Source organism: Gorilla gorilla, chromosome 2 (assembly GCF_029281585.2).
Source record: "Gorilla gorilla gorilla isolate KB3781 chromosome 2, NHGRI_mGorGor1-v2.1_pri, whole genome shotgun sequence".
NCBI lineage: Eukaryota > Metazoa > Chordata > Mammalia > Primates > Hominidae > Gorilla > Gorilla gorilla.
This window is the reverse complement of record NC_086017.1, coordinates 186,173,522-186,196,995: the sequence shown is the minus strand read 5'-3', so window position 1 is coordinate 186,196,995 and position 23,474 is coordinate 186,173,522. Positions and strand designations below refer to the sequence as shown.

The 23,474-nt window shown below is 34.2% G+C and overlaps 1 protein-coding gene and 1 long non-coding RNA gene across 17 annotated transcripts in view; one reads left to right on the top strand and one right to left on the bottom strand.

Moving 5' to 3' along the window:
* The window catches only part of LOC134758118 (uncharacterized), a 35,216-nt gene extending 12,253 nt beyond the window's left edge, over positions 1 to 22,963 (top strand). Inside the window, exons 3-4 of the long non-coding RNA XR_010133005.1 lie at positions 21,050 to 21,198; positions 22,804 to 22,963. This is a non-coding gene — a long non-coding RNA (uncharacterized lncRNA). The remainder of the gene's footprint in view (positions 1 to 21,049; positions 21,199 to 22,803) is intronic.
* The window catches only part of NAALADL2 (N-acetylated alpha-linked acidic dipeptidase like 2), a 1,364,432-nt gene that overhangs the window by 704,163 nt on the left and 636,795 nt on the right, over positions 1 to 23,474 (bottom strand). For all 16 annotated transcript variants that reach the window (XM_063704380.1, XM_063704381.1, XM_063704390.1 and 13 more), the window contains one exon: positions 5,766 to 6,267. In XM_063704380.1, coding sequence (XP_063560450.1) covers positions 5,766 to 6,259 — 494 coding nt within the window. In that variant the 5' untranslated portion in view covers positions 6,260 to 6,267. The remainder of the gene's footprint in view (positions 1 to 5,765; positions 6,268 to 23,474) is intronic.

Genomic DNA, 23,474 nt, shown 5'->3' with positions numbered 1-23,474 from the left:
CTGCAACCTCCGCCTCCTGGGTTCAAGCAATTCTCCTGCCTTAGCCTCCCAAGTAGCTGGGACTACAGGCCCATGCCACCATGCCCGGGTAATTTTTGTATTTTTTAATAGAGACCGGGTTTCACCATGTTGGCCAGGATGGTCTCAATCTCTTGACCTCGTGATCCACCTGCTTCGTCCTCCCAAAGTGCTGGGATTACAGGCATGAACCACCGTGCCTGGCCAATTTATAACATTTTCTAAATGTTTTGAAGAGTTAACCCTCAATATAAATGGGGTCTTTTATATTGCTTATAAAGATCATTTCACAGTATAAATTAACTCATGCTTGCTTACTTGTCTCAATGATAAAAAATATTGCCCTGTCCAAATAATGCAAACACTTAAAAATAGATACATCTCTAGAGATTGTATTTTATTATTTATTCATTTTATTTGTGAAGTCAGAAAATAAAATGTGTCTAGTAAGAGAAATCCAAAGAGATGGGGTACCATACATACTGTGATTGGCTGATTTACTATTATGACATTTTAGTTTCTGAACCTATAAATACCACGGGAAAGAACCAATAAAAGCCACGGGGAAACTCCTTTAAAAAGTAATTCATACATGAAAAATGAAATGCACGTGGTCAATTCATAGAGAAAACCTTTATCAACATTCTTTTTGGCCTATCAAAAACAAATAAAAAATAAGGACCTGGAAGGCTGGTGGTTCTGCAAGAACATTTGGTGACACAAAGCAAACAACTACACAAATTTGAACTCCTTGAAGCTGTGATTTGTTTCCAGGAATTTATCAGAAGGGAATAATTAAATAGGCACACTTGGATTTAGGTACAAGAATGTTTACAGAGGAAACCTAAATGTCCCTTTATAAGAAATAGGTTAAATTACATGACATCCATATAGTGGAATACCAGGCAGTATTTTATGTAGCGATTTAAATCTATACTTATTGGCTTGAAAAGTGATTCTAATATTTTAATTTAAAAAATTCTAAAGCAGGTGTTAAAGAAATATACATGGCCTAATACAATTTTCTGATTGATAGGGAATGATAGAAGGAAATAACAATGATTTCTAAAAAGAGGTAGGATTATGGATGGTTTTTACTTTATTCTTTATAATTTTCTGTACATATTGCACTTATAATTAGAAAGCACCATAATGATCTTTCCATTAAGAAGAGGAAATTATATTAGCCATAATTAGAAAACAACACATTTTCTCCTTTTTGTCTCACCATTTCACAGCATCGACAGCTGTCAAAGGCAAACACATTCCTGCATTCAAAAATAAACTAAACCTCATTAATTTATCCATTCAAATATCTTATTATTACAATATTATATTTTCAAACTATGTTTTGAAGTTTTCAACATACTTAATCTGCTCAGAAATATGCTTATGATCTTCAGAATTTATTAGGTTGATGCAAAAGTAATTGCAGCTTTTGCCATTACTTTCGATGGCAAAACAGCAATTATATATGTGTGTGTATATGTCATTTCTTTAAATAAAAAATACATTATTAGAGGCTTGGTGGATTTATTATATAATAGAAATGAATCATTGTACCTGTGACATTCAAGCTTCTTCTAAGTTAAAGAGCTTTCTCAACCGTCCTAGGTAAACATGGTTTATACAAGATAACCAGCATCTCAACTGGCTTAAGCTGATTAGATTAGGGACAAGCACTTGACAGAGAGTCACAAACATCTTTGGTCCATAAAAGGATAATAATGACATTTCATCCTGGAGAATAGGAATAGAAGAATAGTGTATTGGAGAATATAGCAATTAGCATTGGGAAAAGATGCAAATATAAAAACAAAAGCTAGAATAAATTGCAAAAGGATTAAATCACTTTGGTGATCAACACTTCAATGCAAATCAGAGAATGTGTTTACTCAGGATGAGTTCTCAGCTGAAATTTTTTCTGGTGTGTGCTCTGTGTGTTTTTTGGAGACTCATTTATTCTACAACTGGAGACTTCTCATTTTCCTTTGACATGAGTACTAATATACCCTCCTCCAGCTCCTGCTTACAGCGCCCAGGCCTCTGAACACACCTCAAGCTTCTCCCCTCTCCAAGCCTCCTGCCCTCTCCCTCTCAACCCAGATAGAATCCATTGAAATACGATTTAGGTGCCGTACGCCACCTAAAACAACTACCTCTTTTTCTGCAATTTTTTTTTTTTTTTTTTTTGAGACAGAGTCTCACATTGTTGCCTAGGCTGGAGTGCAATGGCTCAATCTCAGCTCACTGAAACCTCCGCCTCCCAGGTTCAAGCGATTCTCCCTGCCTCAGCCTCCCAAGTAGCTGGGATTATAGGTGCCCACCACCATGCCCAGCTAATTTTTGTATTTTTAGTAGAGACGGAGTTTCGCCATGTTGGCCAGGCTGGTCTTGAACTCCTGACCTCAGGCGATCCGCCCTCCTTGGCCTCCCAAAGTGCTGGGATTACAGGCATTACCCACCGCCCCAGGCCTTCTTTTGCACTTTTATCAGCAACTAGCTTGTGAATCTCTTATCACTTAGATATGGCAGGTAGGAGGCTGGATTCTCTGAATGAGAAAGATATCAAGTTATTCCAAGTAGTTTTGCCCCCCCTACATCTTCCAAATAGTTTTGTTAAACTTTTTCCACTGGATTTGAGGCTTCTTTCTTGAGAAGAGACTGGGACGTATAGCACATCAGCAGCTTTTTCAAAAATGCTTCACTTTCTCCATTCTCCCTAGCCTTTGCTTCTCCAACCTCTCATAAGCCAAAAAAGGATAATCATCTCTGGGGCCATACTCTCATCTTTTTCAAGCTTTACATGCTACATATTGGTCTTAGAAATGTAGCATCAATTGTCTTTATGCCTCAACTGGAACTGAAGCATCAGTAGTGATACTTTCATATTTTTACAGTACCTGGTTTTGATATAAGTTGCCACTTATTTAAAATCAGAGCATAGGCTATCCTCTGAGTAATCATAATATAATTATATAACTTAAAATAATTATATCATATAATATAAATACTATGTTCATAATATTTTGTATAAATTGTAATATGAAAAATCTAAATGATAAAATAATTTTTAAAATACATAATATAATTGATAAATTAAACACAGATGTTTCTCATTTATTCATGCATTCATTTCATTCTTTAGAAAATAATTACTCGATGTCTAGTAGATGATGGCACTTTAATGGTGGACAAACAAGTTTAGTCCATTCTCTTATAGAGTCTGCAATCTATTATAAAAATAATATATTTTGTAGTGCACAACTTTTAGGCTATTTGATAAGAACTGACATAGGTTTAGAGCATGTCCAGGAAAAGAGAACCAATAGAAAAGAGATACAGCAATTGAACAAAATAGTGGGCCAGTAAGAGCACAAAATCGTTAATAAGTTCATGGAAAGTAATAGCAGGAATCTGCTCCTACTAGGAGGTACGGAATTAAGGCTGAGATGGCTCAGTAAACACAGACTCATAATGACATGTGGTTAGGATGACAATTGAGGGAGAAGTTATCTTTGGATGAGGAGCTGTTATGTTTATGAAGATATTTGTACCAAAAATACAATTGTTTTGAAGAAGAAAGTATGTTACCTCAATAAAGAAAACAAATATGGCTACTTGATGGACCCATAATTGTTAATCTGTATCTAACTACAGAGTACTAGCTGGGAGTGTAATTGCTAGTGGTTATGCTTTCAGAGCTAGCTTTGACATACATGTTACTTTGTTGATTTTGGAGTGTAAGACTGGAATGTAATCCTTACCATCATGCAGCTTCCATTCTGAGAAAAATAATGAATATTTTAATGTAATTATTATTTATTTTAAATTTTATAATCAGTTGCCTATTTGCAAAGCAGACATAAGCCAGCTATTAAAGATGACTACGGTGCTGAAAAAAGAATTAAAACAAGTAAGACAAAGAAAGCCAAAGTTGTATAAGGAGGGAAAATAAATATGTAGCTTAGTTTGTAAATAAAATGCATGTTATGAAGTTCCTATAAACTTACAAATACATATTTGACTATAAACTTACTAAGAGTCAAAGTAAAAAAGGAAGCAGACTAGGTTATGGTATTCATTGTGTCAATAAATTAAGAACTAACCAGATGCTCAGGGAAAAAAAAACAACACATAATTGTCCTTACCATTAAAAAGAAATTAATGCTATGGATCCTTTTCCAGAAGACATTTTGTAATAGAACAGATGTCCATAATGAAGTTAAAGTAAAAACAGTTAAACAGTTTTAAAGAGTTCTTCTATTTTCTTGGTTTGTTTTCTAATAACATCCTGAGCCAGTTAGATTTATCTGCAACTTTCCCTTTTTCTGCTCCAGCCTATATTGCAGGCAGCGGATCCCTTCAGAATGAGTTTCTCAGGTTGTAAGTCAGCAGTCTCTTGCTGGTTTCAGCTAACAGGACAACTGCTAGGACACTTAGTGGCAGGAGTAAAAGAGAAGCTGAGGTATTTCCCTCTCTCTGTCTTCAGTGGTGTCTCCAGCTGAGGTTATGCCCCCCTATCTGCCCTTGTGTGCACAGACATTCCAGCCCCATCGCTTTCTCCCTCTAGACTAGGTTTAGTTATGGCTCCATTTTGTGAATTTCTGGGCTACCTGAGTATCCCCTGATTGGCTTGTCAGTTCCTGATCACTGATGGAAGCATTTCTCTACTTTAAATATTCAGGAAGTTTTCCGACGTCTTCACTGGGTCCTGAATGATACAATCATTCATTATAAGGTAACAGCATATCTTTCAGCTCAATGTAAACAATTTTACATTGGGAAGTATCACGAAAAGTGTTATTATCCACATATTAAATGTCCAGGGATGGTTATACAAAAGGGAATAGCAGACACGAAAGGGTATAGGAAACACATTCCTGTCAGTCACTGAGGCCTAATCTTCAGGAAGAGGATTAGAGGATTAGAATCCACCAACACCAATACACCTGGTATTTCAGCACATGAATTAAGTGACCCATCTTCAGTGAACATGCTTCCCTGAGAAAATTCCCGGAAATGCACACCTGCCAACATCTTGGCTGTAACAAATCAATGTAACCCAGAAAGAATAGTCTGGAGAAGTAGTACCTCACTACTCTCTCTACCTACAAACAACGTACATGATTCACCTAGGACTATTCTTATTCTGCAAATATAGAAGATATATGTGGAAGGTAATACCTCATCTTGCATACCTAGTTCTTCACTTCACTAAATATGTAAACTAGAAAACCTTTTACAACTCAACATGTATGCTAATAAAATAACAAAAAGCTTTTCCAAGTTATCCACTAGTTATATGACATCAGTGAAACTTTTGAAGAGTTACTTCAGCCCATAAAGCAGGTTTATTTTATTCTGATGTCATTAAAGTTTTTAATCATATGGCTAATGTCCTAGTTTTTATTACCTGTATATCTGGCAATCTTTGCATCCCAATTTGGCCTAACAAGGCTCACCAAGAGGGAGAAAATACAGTGGCTGGAGAAATTTAGTCTCCATAGTAGTTATGATTCTTACTAGTAATTAATAAAACTGCATCACAAATTTATATTGCAGTACCATAAATCTGAAAATGTGCGCTCCCCTCTTTGAAGTTTCTATTCTTGTTGTGGTGATAAGTTATGTTTCTCAGCTTGCAAAACTGACTTGAACCATGAAAAATAATCAGTTCAATACCCCCTGTGAGACATTTTTCCCAAGAAATGCATTCAAACAACATCTGTTTCTTCTTCACCTACCTGAAAGACTTCTTAATATCTTCTGCCTGGATTGTCTTGAGAATCTCTTGATATAACTGAGGATCAACTGTTCCTGAAGATAGAGCATCTGAAGGGCAATTTGTATGTACATAATAACCTATCAAAATCCCAAAAATAAATAAAATGGTGGCTGTGCAAAGTATTTTTAAGACGTGGCAAAAGTTGCAGCGATTGCTCTTTGGTGCAGATCGTGTATAATGGGTAATGTAGTCAGATTCTTCTTGAAGTCTCTGGAACCTTCCTTTGGGTGAAGTTGCTGGTTGAATGGAATCAAGATTGAGGTCTATAGTCTCTGAATGCCCTAGGTTCTGATTCTCAGCACTGTCTAGCTGGAATTGGTCAAAACCAGACTCCTCTAGTTCCTTCTCCATGTCCCACTCTAAGTCAAGGGCAGTGGCTTGAAGTTCATCATTGTCTAAGTACTGTGAGTGTCCTGGAGCTCTTTGATCTGCATGGACCTTCTGATAGGCCATCTTTTTACCTGTGAAAATAAGAAAAATATATTTTAATAAAATAAACACACAATTAAAAAAACTAACAAAGTGAAAACAAAACAGTAAGCCATATTGAGTGTTTAATGATTATAATACAGGGAAATAAATTCTCCCTATAGAAACTCATATTTTATTTAATTAATCTTATAATTTTCTGTTGATGTTACTATAGGAAAGGAAGACAAAAGAAAAATGAAAGTAGAAGGTACTTAGTGGGAAAGCTATGAGAAAACAAAATTACACACACACACACACACACCATTAATCTTTGAAGCTCAGGAGAATAACAACAGTCATGAATGTACAATTACATTGAAGGATGATGCAATGCAGAAGGCAAAATTAAACCTTCATGGTTACCAAATAACTTTTAAAAATTAAAGGCAAAAGTAATAAAGCTGTGATTTGGTAAGTTAAAGGGAAAAAATAATAAAAACCCTGGAATGATTACATTGCCAGAGCTAGTCTTAAAAACACAAATTCATTATAAAAATAGGCAGAACAACTAAATGAAGTATGAATTCTACAAGAAGCAAAATCTGTTATGTTACAGATTCTTAAGTTACCAAAAAGATTACACAACTTTAAGAGTATGAGAGAGGACCAAGATGTCCCAAGAAATTAGTGACATGAATTGGCCTGGCTCAGTGAATTTTAAATAAAAGTCTGGGATGGCATCAATCCAAAGAGGAAAGCCTTTTGCCAGCCTAGGAGAGTTTGGTTTCATAACCTTGCTACAGGAGTGGCAGATGGAGGTTCTTCTCCCCTGCACAGCTTTGGATGACAGCTTGTTGTATCCTGCCAAGTGGTATTAGGAAAACTGGGCTAATTAACTGCAAGTGGTCTTAAGTCTGTATTCAGTAACCCACTGGTGTATTATGGCTGCAGATTAAGAGTATTTATACTTAAATTTTCTGTGTATTAGATTTGTCACCCCAGCTGGATCTTAGATCCCTCACTATGTTTTATGATTTTTCTGTGTGTCCCACTGTGGTGGGCAAAGAACACAGCTCAACTGATAATTGATTAGCTAATTGCCTTAGGAATCGTGGTAGACAAGTAAATTCCTATGAAAAAGATAAAACAAGGATTTCACAAAGGGAGTGGCATTATGCACAGAATTATGGCCATACATGTCTCCAATCTTGGCTAGCTGAGGCCCATATAATTAAAATTTCCTAAATTTTTAAGAAAATTCAAATATAACTAAATATTAAATTTTATAAAATAAAAGCTGTAATTCTGACTAGAATTTTCATATGCTGCCCTAAAATCCAGGAATCATTCTTACCTAGCATTGACTCAATAAAGATGATTATCTAATGCATGTCGGGCAGAGATAGGTAATGAAGACAGAAATAAATAGGACCTTATTCCACAAATAGGGACACATCAAATCAGAGAGACAATGGACAAGCAAACAAAAAAAGTCAGATAAAACATGCAAAGTGTCAGGGAAACTCAGGGGTGATTGATTCTAGCAGAAAATACGAGAAATAATTATTCAAAAAAGTGACCTCTAAGTTGCTTTTGCAAGAGAGGAGGGTGTGAGAGGAGGATACCCAGGAAGGGGAAAATTTACAAACACAAAGAGAGAATAAGAATGCCCCATTTGAAAAACCTAGAGGGGTATTCTATGGCTGAGGATAGCACACATGGGCCAAAGGTGCTGAGGAAAAAACTAGGAAAAGGTGACATTGGTCAAAAAACTTAACTTCCCTACAACACAGGGTCTTCGTACGTGAAATGGATATAATAATAATATAAACTTTGTAGTGTTGTCATCAGGATGCATTCACATAGTAAACCTAAAGCATCTATTGAGTAGTGGATAGGCTGTATGAGTTAGAAGGAACATTTCTATTCTTAGAGGAGATAGAACTGTCAAGGATTGGTGGGGAGTTAATATTTATATAATTCTGCAAGACATTGTGGAGATGGAGAGGAGGATGTATAATATTCACACACATACACACACACACTCTATAGTGTTTGGTGCTTTCTTTTTTAACATTTAGTCTATGTGTAGAGATTAAAATATAAAAATCACCACGTTATACTAAATATTCTCATGGCTCTACATTGCTTTTCTTTTTCCCTCCCTCCCTCCATCTCTTCTTGTTTGGTCTTGTTTCCCAAATGATTCAAGGAAGTGTAGCATTTGAATTCTGTCTTTGGTCAAATCAAGACAAGTGGAGAAAGGAAGTAACGTATGACGTTAATGATAGCTATTCAGATAGGTTAGGTGATAGCTGATTAACTTATAGAGGAAGAAACTGAATCTCACTGGGTTTAAACAATCTGTCAAAAGAAAATACTAGAGGATAGAAAAAAGTCTGAAGAAAGTAGAATAAAGAATCTCTAGACACTTTAGAAACCAATTTATTTTAACGTGCTTTATAAACTGCAATTTCCTAGCACCAGTCATTTTTTTTCCCCTTTGGCCTAAACATCAGTAAATTGCTGTTATCTTGAAATGGTATTATATTTACTTCTTTAAATGTTCAGCTTATGCATTCCTGATTAATTTACTCAGACATTTTTTCCATGCAGTTCTCTAGATTTTTTTCTCCCATTTTAATGAATCAGAGTCTCTCTCTCTAAAGGTTTTTTTTTTGAAAAACATTGAATCGTAGAGCTTGGTTTATGCTCAAAAAAGACTTGGCACATGGGAGTTACTACAGAAATGTGAGATCTCTAATTCTGACCTCTAATACAAGCATTCAAAGTCACCTCTCAATAAATCATTTGAAAGCCAACTGCAATGGTGAGGCAGAGTTTTCATCTCTAGCCTGACAATACGCATTCCATCACATGTACATCAGCAATTTAACGGTCTTCAAACATCAGACAGAGCCATCAATTAGAATGTAATGCAGATACACATATTAACTCCTCACTATGATGGATATCTGCCTGACACCCTTACTACCACTTTTGGATTCATTGCACATTATTAAATTTTCACTAAATTCTATCTTCCAGCAGAGTCACATCTGGGATAAAGGTAGATGAAGTCACTTGGTGTAACAAACTCCAAAGTATTTCAGGAAAATTACTACGGAAATGAGTATGTAATGACATATATGATAAAGCATTTTAATCACTAACTTGGTAAAATCAATTATATATGTCATATATTTTATATATCAAATACATGTAAATATAGTATATATAAATGTATTATATACATATAGAAAACTAGTAACTATTTCTATAAAATTATTTACCTTAAAAATAGTATAGACATTTTGCAAAAATAAACATAAATCTCTGCCCTGATAGTTTTGTTTGCTTCACTTAAAACATATATATATATATATATATATATATAAAATGAACTCAACAAAAAAAGAAACTGTCAAATAAATAAAACTTTAGTAACATTCAGCTATGAGATAGCGTATTCTATGGTTCCCACCAAGAATGTAGCTGTCTTAAAAACACCTCTGCCCTGTGAGACAAAAACATATCACATTTCTTTTTATCAGAAGCTTCAAATTCCCTAGTAACATGAAAATTTTATATTTAAAGACAAATATTCAGCAAAATCAGCATGTCTTACACATAATCACATAATAATGCCATTCAATTTTTTATTACTGATGCAGATGATTTGGTTAGTTTGTATTGTCATGTTATTTTAAGATTACCCCATGTGAGTGTTAAAAAGTACATGTAGTAGATTTTATAATCTGCACGAATAATTATCTAAAAGAGATATACTTTAGTATAGAGGAAGTTATAGAAACTTGTGACATTTCTACGGATGGAAATAACACCCTTACATGTTATATTGTGCCACATGGTCTGTTTTATAAAATGCAATTATTATGAAAAGTGTAATATATTTTCCAAATTTTCAACAGATCTTATTCACTTAGGTGACATCTCTTTCCATCCAGTCCTACAACCAAAGGCCAGTTTTTAAAATTCAACATACTAAGACATTTATCTTTTACATACACTTAACCCTCTACTATAAAAATAAAACAGATACAAGCTGAACTGAATGGTATTTTTCTGGACTGTGACAGACTTAGATTAATAATAATGAATATCCATCTATATTCAACATATGATAGTTTAAAATAAACTGATTCTTCCGAATGCTATTTCACAAATACTGGCTTAAACAAAGTAAATTATATGGAAATAAAGTACGGAAATAAAATGAAAATTTAATATGTAAAATATAATCTCTGGTTGCTGCAGACCTAGCCTAACACAGTGTCTGGCAAATATTTTAGATAATACAGATTAGACAAAAGTATTTTTTAAATGTTACGTATCACTTATGCCACTTACGAATATGATCACAGCAGTATTTCTTTCTTGTTCAGCAGTCATAATGAGAGAATTTATTACATGAATGCTCTGACCTTGTAAATCTCTAAATGAGTGGACTTCATAGTGAGGCTATCTGGTTCAAATCCCGGCTTTGCTATGTAATTTAAGCCAGACACTTAATACATTTATGCTTAAATTTCACATTTGTCAAACAGAAATAATAACAGTACCACATTTTTGAAGTTATTATGAAGAGCAAATGAGATAAATTATTTAATGTGCTCAAAACATAGTCTAACACATTAGGGATATACTAATAATAACAGTCATTCACTATTTTTTTCCACGAATTCTATAGAGCTAAGAAAATAGAAATATTTGGAGCTTACAAGTTTAAAATACATGGTTAACTAAATTAAACTATGACCTGAGACCTCAGGCTTTAATAACAAAGACCTGGAGATGTTGAGAAATAAAGCTGTGTACCAAATGCCTTTGAAAATGGGAAGCATCTTGTTAATCATTAGCTATGGTTCAGATATATAAAAGAGAAGTTTGGCTAATATTTATATAAAATTCATTATTACATTTGACTATATATTATTACAGCATGATTTTTGGTCTATTTACTCAAAGAACAATAGAGCTTTTCCATCGTAAAGAATTCTGTTTAATATTCCAGGAATTGGTGATGTGTAATCGTAATTCTGAGTTACAAATGTTTGTTGTAGAACACCATGTTTATCAAAGAAGTTTGACTTGATTCATTGACTGTAATGTTACTGCTAATATTTTAACTCAAACAGTAGAAAAGATTGTACAGATCTTATTAGAATTAAGAACACATATAAAGGCTTTCCTACTTGTAAAAGTTATTTTACAAGTAAAATAAATGAATGACTCTAGCAGATTAGCTTTAAAACGTAAGGCAGAATCTCAATTTCCTATGACAATCCATGATCCAATCTTTATTGTAAAATGATAAAAATATTCATATAGTGTTTCCTGAAGCTTTCAATGTCAAATCATTTGCTGGTTTGAGTGGAATGATTTGAGGCAAAGGCGTTTCTTAGAAATGTCAGGGCACCATCAAAAGACATTCATTATGCATCTTTGTGGAGTATTGCTTTAGGTACTGCAACAGTGAACTACATAGTACCCATAGGAATTTTTAAATCTAAGTTTAAGAATATTCTTTATAGGCAAAATCATTTGACATTAATTTTTCAGTATAAACCTACTTTATACAAATGAAGTCCATGTTTGTGGAATAAATTTTTGTTGTTGAAAGCTTTAATGTTATCAACTTGAGAGCAAGGCAAAAAATAAAACTATAAAAATAGTAATTCAGACGACTCTGTTTCCTGACTTAATTCTTCAGTATAATGACATTTTTTTTCCATTTGTGGTTTTAGTGAAATGGTCTTGGCAACTGCTATAGTACCTGTAAATGCATCAATTCTTTATTTAATTGCAATTTTGTACATCAACCACATAAAAGAAATGACAATAATTATTTGTTGCTCATGCTTCACTAATAGATTAAATAGGATATATAAAGTAAAGGAAATTATTATTTGTGCTTTATTTTTAGAAAAATAAATTAGTCAGTGCCTACTCTAAAATGAGTAGTACACTGAATTTAGGCACAGTGGATAATCAAGTTGGATAGCATAAGCTAAAACTTCACCCTGAAGCCTGAGTTATGTTGATCACTAAATGACATGTAAAAGGTATGCTTATAGAATGTCAAATTAATGAGCTATAAATTGCAAAATGTAGTCAAAGCCATTTGAAAAAAAAATCATTGGTGAAACCCAGTCAGTTCGTGTAAATTTGTTTTAGATCACTTGCATATGCATGAGCACCTGCTAGTTCCCTGAGTAGGCCAACCTTTGGGGCCCTGTGTGCAACTGCAATTTGTGTAACACACCCTAAATGGATGGTTAGTTGGGCCCACCTGAGTTCCTATATTTATGGTAAAGTTTTTAAATATCAGAATTATATAATTCAATTCAGGATTTGGCAAGCAGAAGAGCTGATTAGTATGAACGAAAGCAATAAATTTTATGGGTGTCCTGAACTGGTAGTGTGAACACTTGGTATTATTTAGGATATCTACCACATAAGTTTAAGTCTCACTAATATCACAAAACTCTTTTTCTCAGGGGTGTGTAAATAATTCCTGTTCCTGCCATGGGCTCCTTTTTTCTTGGTTCTTTTTGTTGTCCGATTCCAGCTCCACCTAGATTCCAGAGTATCTTTTCCTGCTTGTTTCTAGAAGTGTTTACTGTACTTACTTCTATCAAATTTACATACTTTCTACCTTCAGAGTGTAGGAAGTGGCTTACTCTAGAAACACACATACATGAGATAAATACTGTCACAAACCTACAAAATAAAAAAGAGTGGAGGAGAAAAAATTTTAATATTCAGGCTAAAAGAAAGCCACTGTAATTGAGTTTTAATGTAGTTCTGAGCTTCACTACAGGCATAGCAAAGAGGGTTGTCTACAGGGTCTTGAGTTCCATCAGCATTTGCCTGATCTCAGTTGTTAATATACAAGCCTGTCAGTCTTAGCTGAAGGGTTTGTTTTTAATCTTATTTTTTTTCTGTTATCTTTTTCTGCAGTTGCAGATTTCTGTATTGAGAATATACTATATCTAGTCAGAGAAATCTATTAATGTCTTTTTTATCTTTTGCACTTAGATTTTGATGTACAGAGTAACAATATCCCCGTGATGTATCATCCAAAATTATATGCTAATTCACAATTCACTGAACTCTTAAAATGAGCCAAGAATTACTATAAAGTTAGGTCTTTACCTCCATTATGTCATTTAATGAAACAATCCTATGTTAAGTGCTATTATTATCCCCATTTTATAGATGAGGTTATCTGAGGCTCAGCAATTATTTTCCCAAGTTCTCACAGCTAGTAAGTAGAAGAGCTGGCATGTTAAATCTCAAAACCTACTCTTTTAAATATTAAACATCCAGGCTTTCTAAGAGTTCCCAGAGTTAGCATGATGTTAGCAAATGCATCTTATTGGCTTATTAATCCCTGGTTATGGTACCAAAGTGACACTAAGCACCAGGAGTCTCCAGTGTCCTTCAATCTTAATGGTCCTATGTGGATCCTCAGATCTCCGGATCTGCTCTGACTATATTCAGGACCTAACAGATCTTTTTATTTTCCCTCCACAGCACTCTGGCAGGCTATGTTTCCTGGCACTGGGGTTTTGAATAAGAAAGAATTGCTTCCAAGCACAGTGCTCTGAGGAAAAGACCACAATCTCTACTTTATTGTCTCTTCTTAACAACATTTACAATTTTTTTTTTTCTCCTGCTGTTGAGGGACAAAGAGCAAAGCAACTCTGCTAAGAACTTGACAGTTACAGTTCACATTCAACCTGCTGCCGACCTGTTTTCAGATATTAAAACCCTTTGGCTCATTCTGTCCACTCCCTACTATGTGTAGTTTACACTGGAAAAAGAAGGCTTCAAAGTGTGTCAAGAGTTTAACACCTCAAGACAATCACCACTTGGCTCTTTGAGAGCTATCTGCCAGGAGGAGCCTCATAGCTTCATAGATACACTGCAATTTTTCATCTTTTCAGCCAGGGTGAATTTTGCTTTTTGACTATGGCTTTTGGATTTCCAAGAACAGAGAGTTGAAGCTTGTATCTACACAAGGCTACTAAAGCACTCTATTTTTCAGATGTTTCAAAGGTACTTTATTGGTTTAATTTTTAAATATCTTTACTTTCAAAAAGTAACAGGTTTCTACAAACTACAAGTGCTTTATTCTAAAATTATATTCCTCTGTTTCCTAAAATCATAATGCACAAAGACTATTTAAGGCCCACAGTGGTAATTCAGTACATCTAGCATCTGCACTTTTTATTTTCCGAAATAGCTTTTCTCATACTTGTTCTTTTAGGAAGCAGTGTTAATATATCATGATATTGTGGTTAAGCTGTGGGAAAGAAGGAGGCAGCTCAGAGAAACACATTTGTACAGTATGTCTATATTCATTTAAAATTCTGTTAGTAACAAAATTATGTCGACCTCCCAAATCTATATTGGGTAAATTCTGAAAATCTATTCTTTAAGGACCCAAGAGTAAGATCCAAATCTAAAATTTTAGTATTCAGCTCACACACTGTTAGGCTACAATCTAAAGAAAATTAAAATAGGTAATTTAACCCAAAATACTACCATTATATGATTCAGTTCTAGATTAACTGCATGGTGTGTTCCTTATAAACTAAAGATCATATATATTAATTTTATATCTGAAAAATAGTTTAAGTGAATTATTATATTTTCCTATGTAGTAGGAATACAGTAATGGAAAGAAAACCAAGAATTGTGAAGTTCATTCATTACTAAGAAAGTATAAAACTTAACTTGCAATTAACTGATGACAGTCAAGATTAAACTACTTTTCAACTTTTCAATAATTATCTAAGCAGCATATGAAAAGGGAGAAACAAATTGTGCAAGATTTTGCTATTCTTTCTTACTTCTAACAAGTCACATCCATTAATATACCTATGTCTCAAGATAAACAAGGATATGTTTTTATTTTAATATTTTACATTAATATTTTTTCTAGGCCTCCCATTGATATAAAAAATAGAATTTTATCAGAAGAAAGTAACATAATTATTCTTTCAATAATACAAAATTCAAGTTTTTTCTATAAGTAAACTTTATGTATGATAGTACTACTTATTGTTAGCATCTTTAATAAAAATAGATGTTTAGTTAAAAACAAAGGATGATAAATAATCTAGCAATAAGCTATATCTGTATGACAGCTGGACATTGAGAGGTTAATTTTTATTACAAATTTATAGATATGTCTACTAATAGTTTTGGGGTAAGTTCAAGCAACTAAACAATTTACTAAAGACTATACTGAGCAATTCTTATGTCATTTATATTTTATTTATGAAGAGGAATATAAAAAATGAAAGACCTCCAACGGCACATAAAAGTAATGCTGATATGAAACTAAATGTCAGGCAAAAGGCATGAAAATGTAAGAGCCACAAAGACATTAAATATAAAACATTTAACAGAACTTTTATATAATTGACATCATTGAAAAGTCATTTATTATAATATTGTATGCAAAATTTTTAGAATTCATCTAACCTTTAATTTTAAAATGTCAAATATTATTACTTTATCAACATGAATTTTAGCTTCTTTTCCCGTTTCTCTTTTTTTGTTTCTGTAATGCCCCCTCTATTTTTAAATTTATATATGTTTTCCTCCCTTCGGCCTTTCTCATTATTTCATTTTTACCTTTCTATTCTTACAAATTTCACTTTTGATATCTAAGGCATCCATTTTAAAATAATAAAATAACTGACCATAAAAACTTCATTTCATTCTTTCCTATGTGTTCAGAATGATATATTTTAAACTATAAAGAACCAGTGGATGTTTTCTTAGAAAAGACTGTCAAAACAAAGACTATGTTTTCCTCTATCATTCCAAATAAATCAGATCTTTAGTTTTCAAACTGATAGTAAAGCTTGACTTATCCTTAACCTGCTGTTTTGGAGTCATAGTCTCTGACACTCTATGAAAAACGAAAGACTCTTTTCCCTAATGCTTTCACAAATACTCCCTTCAGCTATTGCAACTGGTGAGACTTTCCATTCCAATCATCCTTTACAATTATAACCTGTCTATTACCTCCAAATAAAATATCTATATCTTCTGAGATGGAGTCTCACTCTGTCACCAGGCTGGAGTGCAGTGGCACGATCTCTGCTTATTGCAACCTCTGCCTCCTGGGTTCAAGTGATTCTCCTGCCTCAGCCTCCCGAGTAGCTGGGACTACAGGCGCATGCCACCACACCCAGCTAATTTTTGTATTTTTAGTAGAGACAGGGTTTCACCATGTTGGCCAGGATGGTCTCGATCTCTCGACCTCATGATCTGCTCGGCCTCCCAAAGTGCTGGGATTACAGGCATGAGCCACCGCGCCTGGCAAAAATATCTGTATCTTAACCACATGTCTTAGGAACCAAAATGTATCTGTTGTCTTCTCTCTCTTTCCTTATTTTTATTTTTATAATCCTGTAAAGGGTTTAAAAATAAAGTTACTCAGGTCTCTTTGTTTCCTGAGTAATTTATAACACTTGAGAGCCCCCATAATGGAAATAACTTGGTTTCTGCAGAAAAAAGGAGCATAATCTTTAAGGATGAAGAAAACAAAAATTATGATAACAATAAAAATAGGAACATGCACTGCAACACGAGTTATAAGCAGTAATGACCTTAACTAGTTTCACTATGGTAAAGAGTATAGTATTAACAGGAAAAACAGCACACAATTATTTAGCACTCTATGCCCTCTATTTATATTAAGTAAGTTAACATCAGAACACCACCATGAAGTTACTATTAAGAGAGAGAGTTGAAGTAACTTGCCCTCAATCATGCAAGTTTCGAAGCCAAGGCCGTGTGGTTATGGAATCTGTGTTCTTAACCACCCTGCCATAATGACAGGAAGGAATCCCATGAAGGCAAATTGGGAATTCCACCAAAATAAAATACACAGGAGAACATAACTCAACTTCCCCAAAATCAAGCCCTAACAAAATTTTGTAGTATGACCTTTTCCCATAGGCTCCGTCAGTGTATAGCGCCCTTGGAGTCTTTTGGAGAAAAAGTAGGGAGAAGCTATGAACTCACACATTCATACAAACATACAGTCTCTATACTCTGTCCTCGCGTACTGCTAGTAGTTCCCCCAAACACATTTTGCATCCAACCACATGGCTACCAGCTGCCTATGCTTGTGATTTTTAATTACCTTTAAATTTTATCTCAATTGACTTTTTCATTTTGGTTCCACCTCCAAGAACTATATCTTATTCATATTTGTATTGCCTGTAGTCTTATGATAATTCTTTGACCAAAGAAATGTTTGACTAAATGCGTAACTTTGAAAAACCCCAAATAACTCAATAATTTCCTCACATTTGTATCTATGCTCTTTTAGGAATACATATATACCTTAAGAGAAATCATTTAATTTAAATGTGATGGTTCTTAAGCAGATTGATAGTGAGACATTTATATGCTGAGGTGTCTTATGCAGACTGTAATTAAGGCATGAATAACTTACAAAGAAGGAATTCTTATAGCCCTGAGTACCAAGAAATTAAACTACCTTGTTGGAGAGACCATACGGAGAGGCCCTGAGACCACGAGGAGAAGACGCAGAGCTAGACACCCAAACTAAAGTTCCAGGCATATGAATGAAGCTATCTCGACCCTTTAGACCCAACTTGCCGGCAGCTGATCGCTACCAAGTGACAAGCAGTCAATGCCATGTGGAGCAAAAAAAATAGGCCAGCTGAGACCTGCCTGTATTCCTGATCAAATAATGAGACATAATTAAATGACTGCTGTCAAAGCCACAAAATTTGGGGGGTAGCTTTTTACTCAGCAATAAATAACCAGAATACCACTCAAGCTATTTTTTCCAAAACACAAACCTGATCACATCACTTGACTGCTTAAAATCCTATTCTGCACCAACATAAAATTGAAGATTCCTTTCCAAAGCATGCAAGACCTTCATGTCCTGGCCTACACTTCCATTCTGATCCTTCCCACTACTCCCTGATTTCAAGCTTCTTCTAGGCATACACAGTGCATGTTCTTCCTCAGCCTGATTTGCCCTCAGGTTCAGTTCTTATAGTTAATTTGTTGAGTTATCTTTTTATCTTTGAAGCTTAGCGCTGTATCTGGAACCTGGTAGTTGCTCAATAAATAATAGTCTCAAAATAGGTATAGCATCTTAAAGAAAGTATAGAATTTTGGGTGAGATAATTGTCATTTTACCAGCAACAAGTTTGGTGGTAGGTATTTTAACTCATTCAGCCTTCAGAATAGGATAGTAATACCTCATCTATATACTTCTGAAAATTAATTGATGAATAAAGTTAAATATTAAATTAAAGGCATTTGATAAACTATAAAACCCTATGTAACTATTAGTTTTAATTATAAAATAATTATAAACTATTAGGAGTCAAGACAGCTGGGTTTGAATTCTGCATCCACAATTACTAGCTATGAACTCCAGAAAAAGTCACTGTTCTTCATAGGTAAAACTAGATTTTTTTTGGTGAAAACTAAATGAAATCACTTTATAAATGTGTGGTTTAAGTACTAGTTATTAATATTTTATTATTACTGAAAGGTCACAACTGATGAATAAAAATTGGTTAACATTAATTAAATGAATCATTCTTTCACATGTATGCACATGCCCAGACACCCCAAATTCTGAACACTGCAGATGTAGGGAGATAAATACGCATCATGAGTGCTTGAATTTCTCCAATCTCTGAAAAAGAAAACAAAGACTGGAATGAGAGGATGAACTTCCAGGCTGTGTGTCAGATGTGAAGGTTGTTGCCGGGGGAACAGGGGACAAAAGATGAGAAGGAAGAAAGAAGGAAGCAGCCTCTGGAGGGTGGTTCCTGGAAAATCCATCCTAGAATTTACCAACATCAAGTTCCTTAAACACATTATAAAGTTGTTATTTACATATGCCTTTCAGAACTGGTGTTTGTTATGTGGACAACACAGAGTTAAAAACTAAACCAGGTCCTGTATCTTACATCTCAAGGGGGATAGTGTGAAGAGATCTATGTGAGAAGATTAATCCAACTCTCCTCCTGTACATAATACATTTTGAAAGGAATCTATCCAGAAAAATCCATTTAGCTATGCCCAGAACAATAAAGACTGACTGTGTAGAGATTGAAGTGCCTCAGTCCATTTGCTGATAATATTTATTGCTTTTTGGCACCTTCTACATATTTACCAAGCCTATGTAAAAGAAAGCTATGCTTATTTTTAGGACAAAAACAGATGCTGTTCCAGCAGGTAATAATTTAATTAAATAGCTCCTAAAGCATGAAAAAATTGTTCCAAAAAAAGAAAATATTTTTAGTTATTCTTTAAAAATAGGGAGGGAAAGAAAAAACTAAATCACGTTTGACTTTCGTTAATGCAATAAAGTTAGGTTTTACTAAATCTCCTGTTCTTAAAAAATAAAGTGCTTCTCCCTGTCTGCCTTCCTCCTGCATTGGAATCAAAATTGCCATAAGTAAAACTGATATTGCTTACCCAGCATAATTTCTCACCTCTAAGAATTAATTTCAAGTTAAACATATTGTGATAAAGTTGAATTCACATATTCTTAGAAAATAACCCATTTTATGATAGTCAAATTAGTTGCATAATGCACTTTATGAACAAAATAAGATAGAAATAATAAACTACATATTTATAATAAACTTCAGACTCCAATAACCAAAACCAGTCTTCCATTCCACCTGAATCCACAAGACCCTTTTAAAGCCCCTGTTATACATAGATTAAAGATGTCATTATTAGTAGAAAACAATAACAGTTTTGCATTGTAATTTACTAAAGACTGTGCACTGGGTGTAAGACAGAAATGGGTATGAATCCCCAAATTGCCACTGATAGTGTGACTTTAGGCCAGAAATTGATGCCTTGAAGATTCCGTCACTTACTGTGTTTTCATAAACACACATACACACACACACACATACACATACACACACAGAGGGAAAGAGAGAGAGAGAATGACAGTGGTTATAGGGCACTGTGAGACTTCAGTGGAAAAATTTCAATCACTTATCACAGCTCTTAAGACAGAGTATGTGTTCCACAAATGGCTCCCAATCATCATTGCCTTTAAGATTATTAAGCAATAACAATATGCGTACAATATTAGAGTCATGAAAATATAAACCAAAAATGTACAATAAATGGTTCCAAGTAAATTACAATCTATCAGTAAAGAAAAAACTAACTATATGTACACTTTACCAGTTCGGAAGTAAATTGTGGGGTCTATTGTTAAGAAATCAGAAATGGTTAGGTTAAAGAGGGCTTCAACAAGAACCAATGCTGTGCTTTTTAAAATGGATAAGCCTTAAATAAAAAGATAATAAAGAAGAGCTGGTGGGAATATGCATTGATATGTAGGAGTCAGTGAAGAGATCTCCCTTAATGGGGAAAAAGGTACATATTAGAGGCCAGTAGGAAAGAAATTTAGATTGGTAGGATAAGAAGGGGGTCTTCATATGTCATTCCAGATTCTTCCAGGATAAAGACACCATGACATTTGAGTTTCACAAAATAATATAAATCAAGGAGAAACTGGTATTAAAGACATTATTACAGTGAGGCAGGATAACTGGATTACCCCAGAAAGATATACAGATAGATACCAGTGAACATCAAAATCATTTATACTAAACGCTGATGAATTAGTACTCAAAGTGTATACACTTGGCTTAATCATTTTATGATCATTTATAATTATACTGTGTTATATTTATCACATTATATTTGATAACATAATTACACTTATATAAATTTTGTCTTGTTTTGCTTCAGATAATGATGACAGCAATACATTTTCTACATTCATATCCTCAATCATATGTTTCTGAATGCTTACTGGAAAACTGGTTTAAAAGAAAGTTAAAAGAAAGGTGACTAGTTATTGGTCTTGCTCTGACAGCCGTGGAAACCATTTGCTGATGGTCAGGGTCCCATTTACAATCTATAGCAGTGAACTCTTGGGGAAGAGCTGAGGGATAGAGGGATATGAAATATGCTCCAGGCTCTTCTATTGCCCTTACATACTTAATATCCAGTCCTGAATGATTCAACACTACTGACACTAACGCCAAAGAGATCTTTCTAAAGGCAAAATTCAATCTTATATTTTTCTCTTTAAAATTACACAACATAGTTAAGTGGTTCTATGAATCTAAATTGTTTTAAATTCTAATGACAGGAGTTAGCAGATTTACTGCATAGAAGATATTTACTAGGCACTGGACCAAATTAGTCTTGGTTAAAAATCACTAAATATAGGATTTCCAAGGTATTGAATCCCATTTTGATTTGTTCTTTCCACACAGATAAGTAATGATACAAATGTTTCAGTGTGCAAAATGTTTCAGAAAACTAATATTCTCATTTCCTATAGCCAATAATGTGTAAGATTTCAATGCTTTGTATGTAAAACTCATACTGCCAAGCAGCTGCAATTCTGCTTCGATAAGCTTATATTATGATATATGAGCAAACCTTGCTAACTCTGGGAGAGTAGATAATTCATAAAGACACATATTTTAGTTGTCTTATTGATACAGTAGACTCTCACCAACTTGGAAAATTTGGTTTAGAATTAAGGTAAAGTTGGAAACCTGAAAACTACTTTCATTGCATAATTTGCAGTTTAAGAATTTCAGAACTGAAAGCAGAAATAAGTTATGTTAACTAAGATATCCACAGAAATAACCTCTTAACAGTTATTCTAAAAATAGTCTATATTTCGCCGGGCACAATGGCTCACGCCTGTAATCCCAGCATTTGGGAGGCCGAGGCGCGTGGATCACGAGGTCAGGAGATCGAGACCATCCTGGCTAACACGGTGAAATCCCGCCTCTACTAAAAATACAAAAAAATTAGCCGGGCGCCGTGGCGGGCGCCTGTAGTCCCAGCTACTCGGGAGGCTGAGGCAGCAGAATGGCGTGAACCCGGGAGGCGGAGCTTGCAGTGAGCCGAGATCGCTCCACTGCACTCTAGCCTGGGCGACAAAGAGAGACTCCATCTCAAAAAAAAAAAAAAAGTCTTCTAGAATATGTGAAATACCACCCTTAGAGTATGGCAATTCTTATATTTGCTAGGAATCAAAAATTAAAGACAGAAAGCTAAATTGAGGGCATATCAAGGGCATCCTGAATGATTTAGATGAATAATGTCATTATTTTTTGTTTGAGTGTGTGTTTACGTACGTGTGTGTGCACGTGCAGTTAGCTCTCTTTTATGGTCTTTGCTCCTTCAGGGATCCTTCCTATTGAGTTTAGAAAAGAAGCTTGCATATTCCTTTTATATTGATCCAGAAGATATGCACATAAATAGTCACCTTCCTCAGTCTATATCTTATTCCAAAAATTAAAAATCATTCTTGGATATGGAGTTGTTTATGTCAGTATCTCAAATCTCCTGCTTTAGACCCAGATAGTTAGTAATTTGGATGCCTTTATCCAAAAACATGTTAGAAAAATTTTTCAAAATATATACTTAAGACCTAGCAGACTTTTTCAACATTTCTTTCTCTTAAAACTTTATTGCAGAAAGCACAAGCAACAACAACAAAAAAGATGAGTAAACTGGATTTCAACAAAAACACATTTGTGCTCCAGAGAACATAATCAAGAAAGTGAAAAGGCAACCCACCAATGGGAGAACACAGTTTCAAAACATATATTTAATAAAATATTTGAGTCCAGATTATCTAAAGAACTCTTGCAACTTGTTAATACAAAGACAATCCAATTTAAAAAATGACAAATGATCTGAAAATAAATTCCTCGAAAGAAGATACACAAATGGCTAATAAGCACGTGGAAAGAAACTAAATAGCATTAATCATTAGGAAAACACAAGTAAAAACCACAATAAAAAACCAATTCACACTCACTAAGGTAGTAATAACCAAAAAGACAGATGATAAGTGTTGGAAAGGATATTAGAGAAATTAGAACCCCATACATTGCTGGTGGGAATGTATAATGGTGCAGCTGCTTTGGAAAATAGTCTGAGGTTTCCTCAAAAAGTTAAACATTGTGTCACTATATGATCCAATATTCTACTTCTAGGTATATACCCAAGAGAAATGAAAACATAACACAAACACTTGTACACAAATGTTTTAGAGCAGCATTAATCATAGTAGCCAAAAAGTCGAAACAACAGAAATAACCATAGACTGACGGAAGGATAAATAAAATGTGATACATCCATA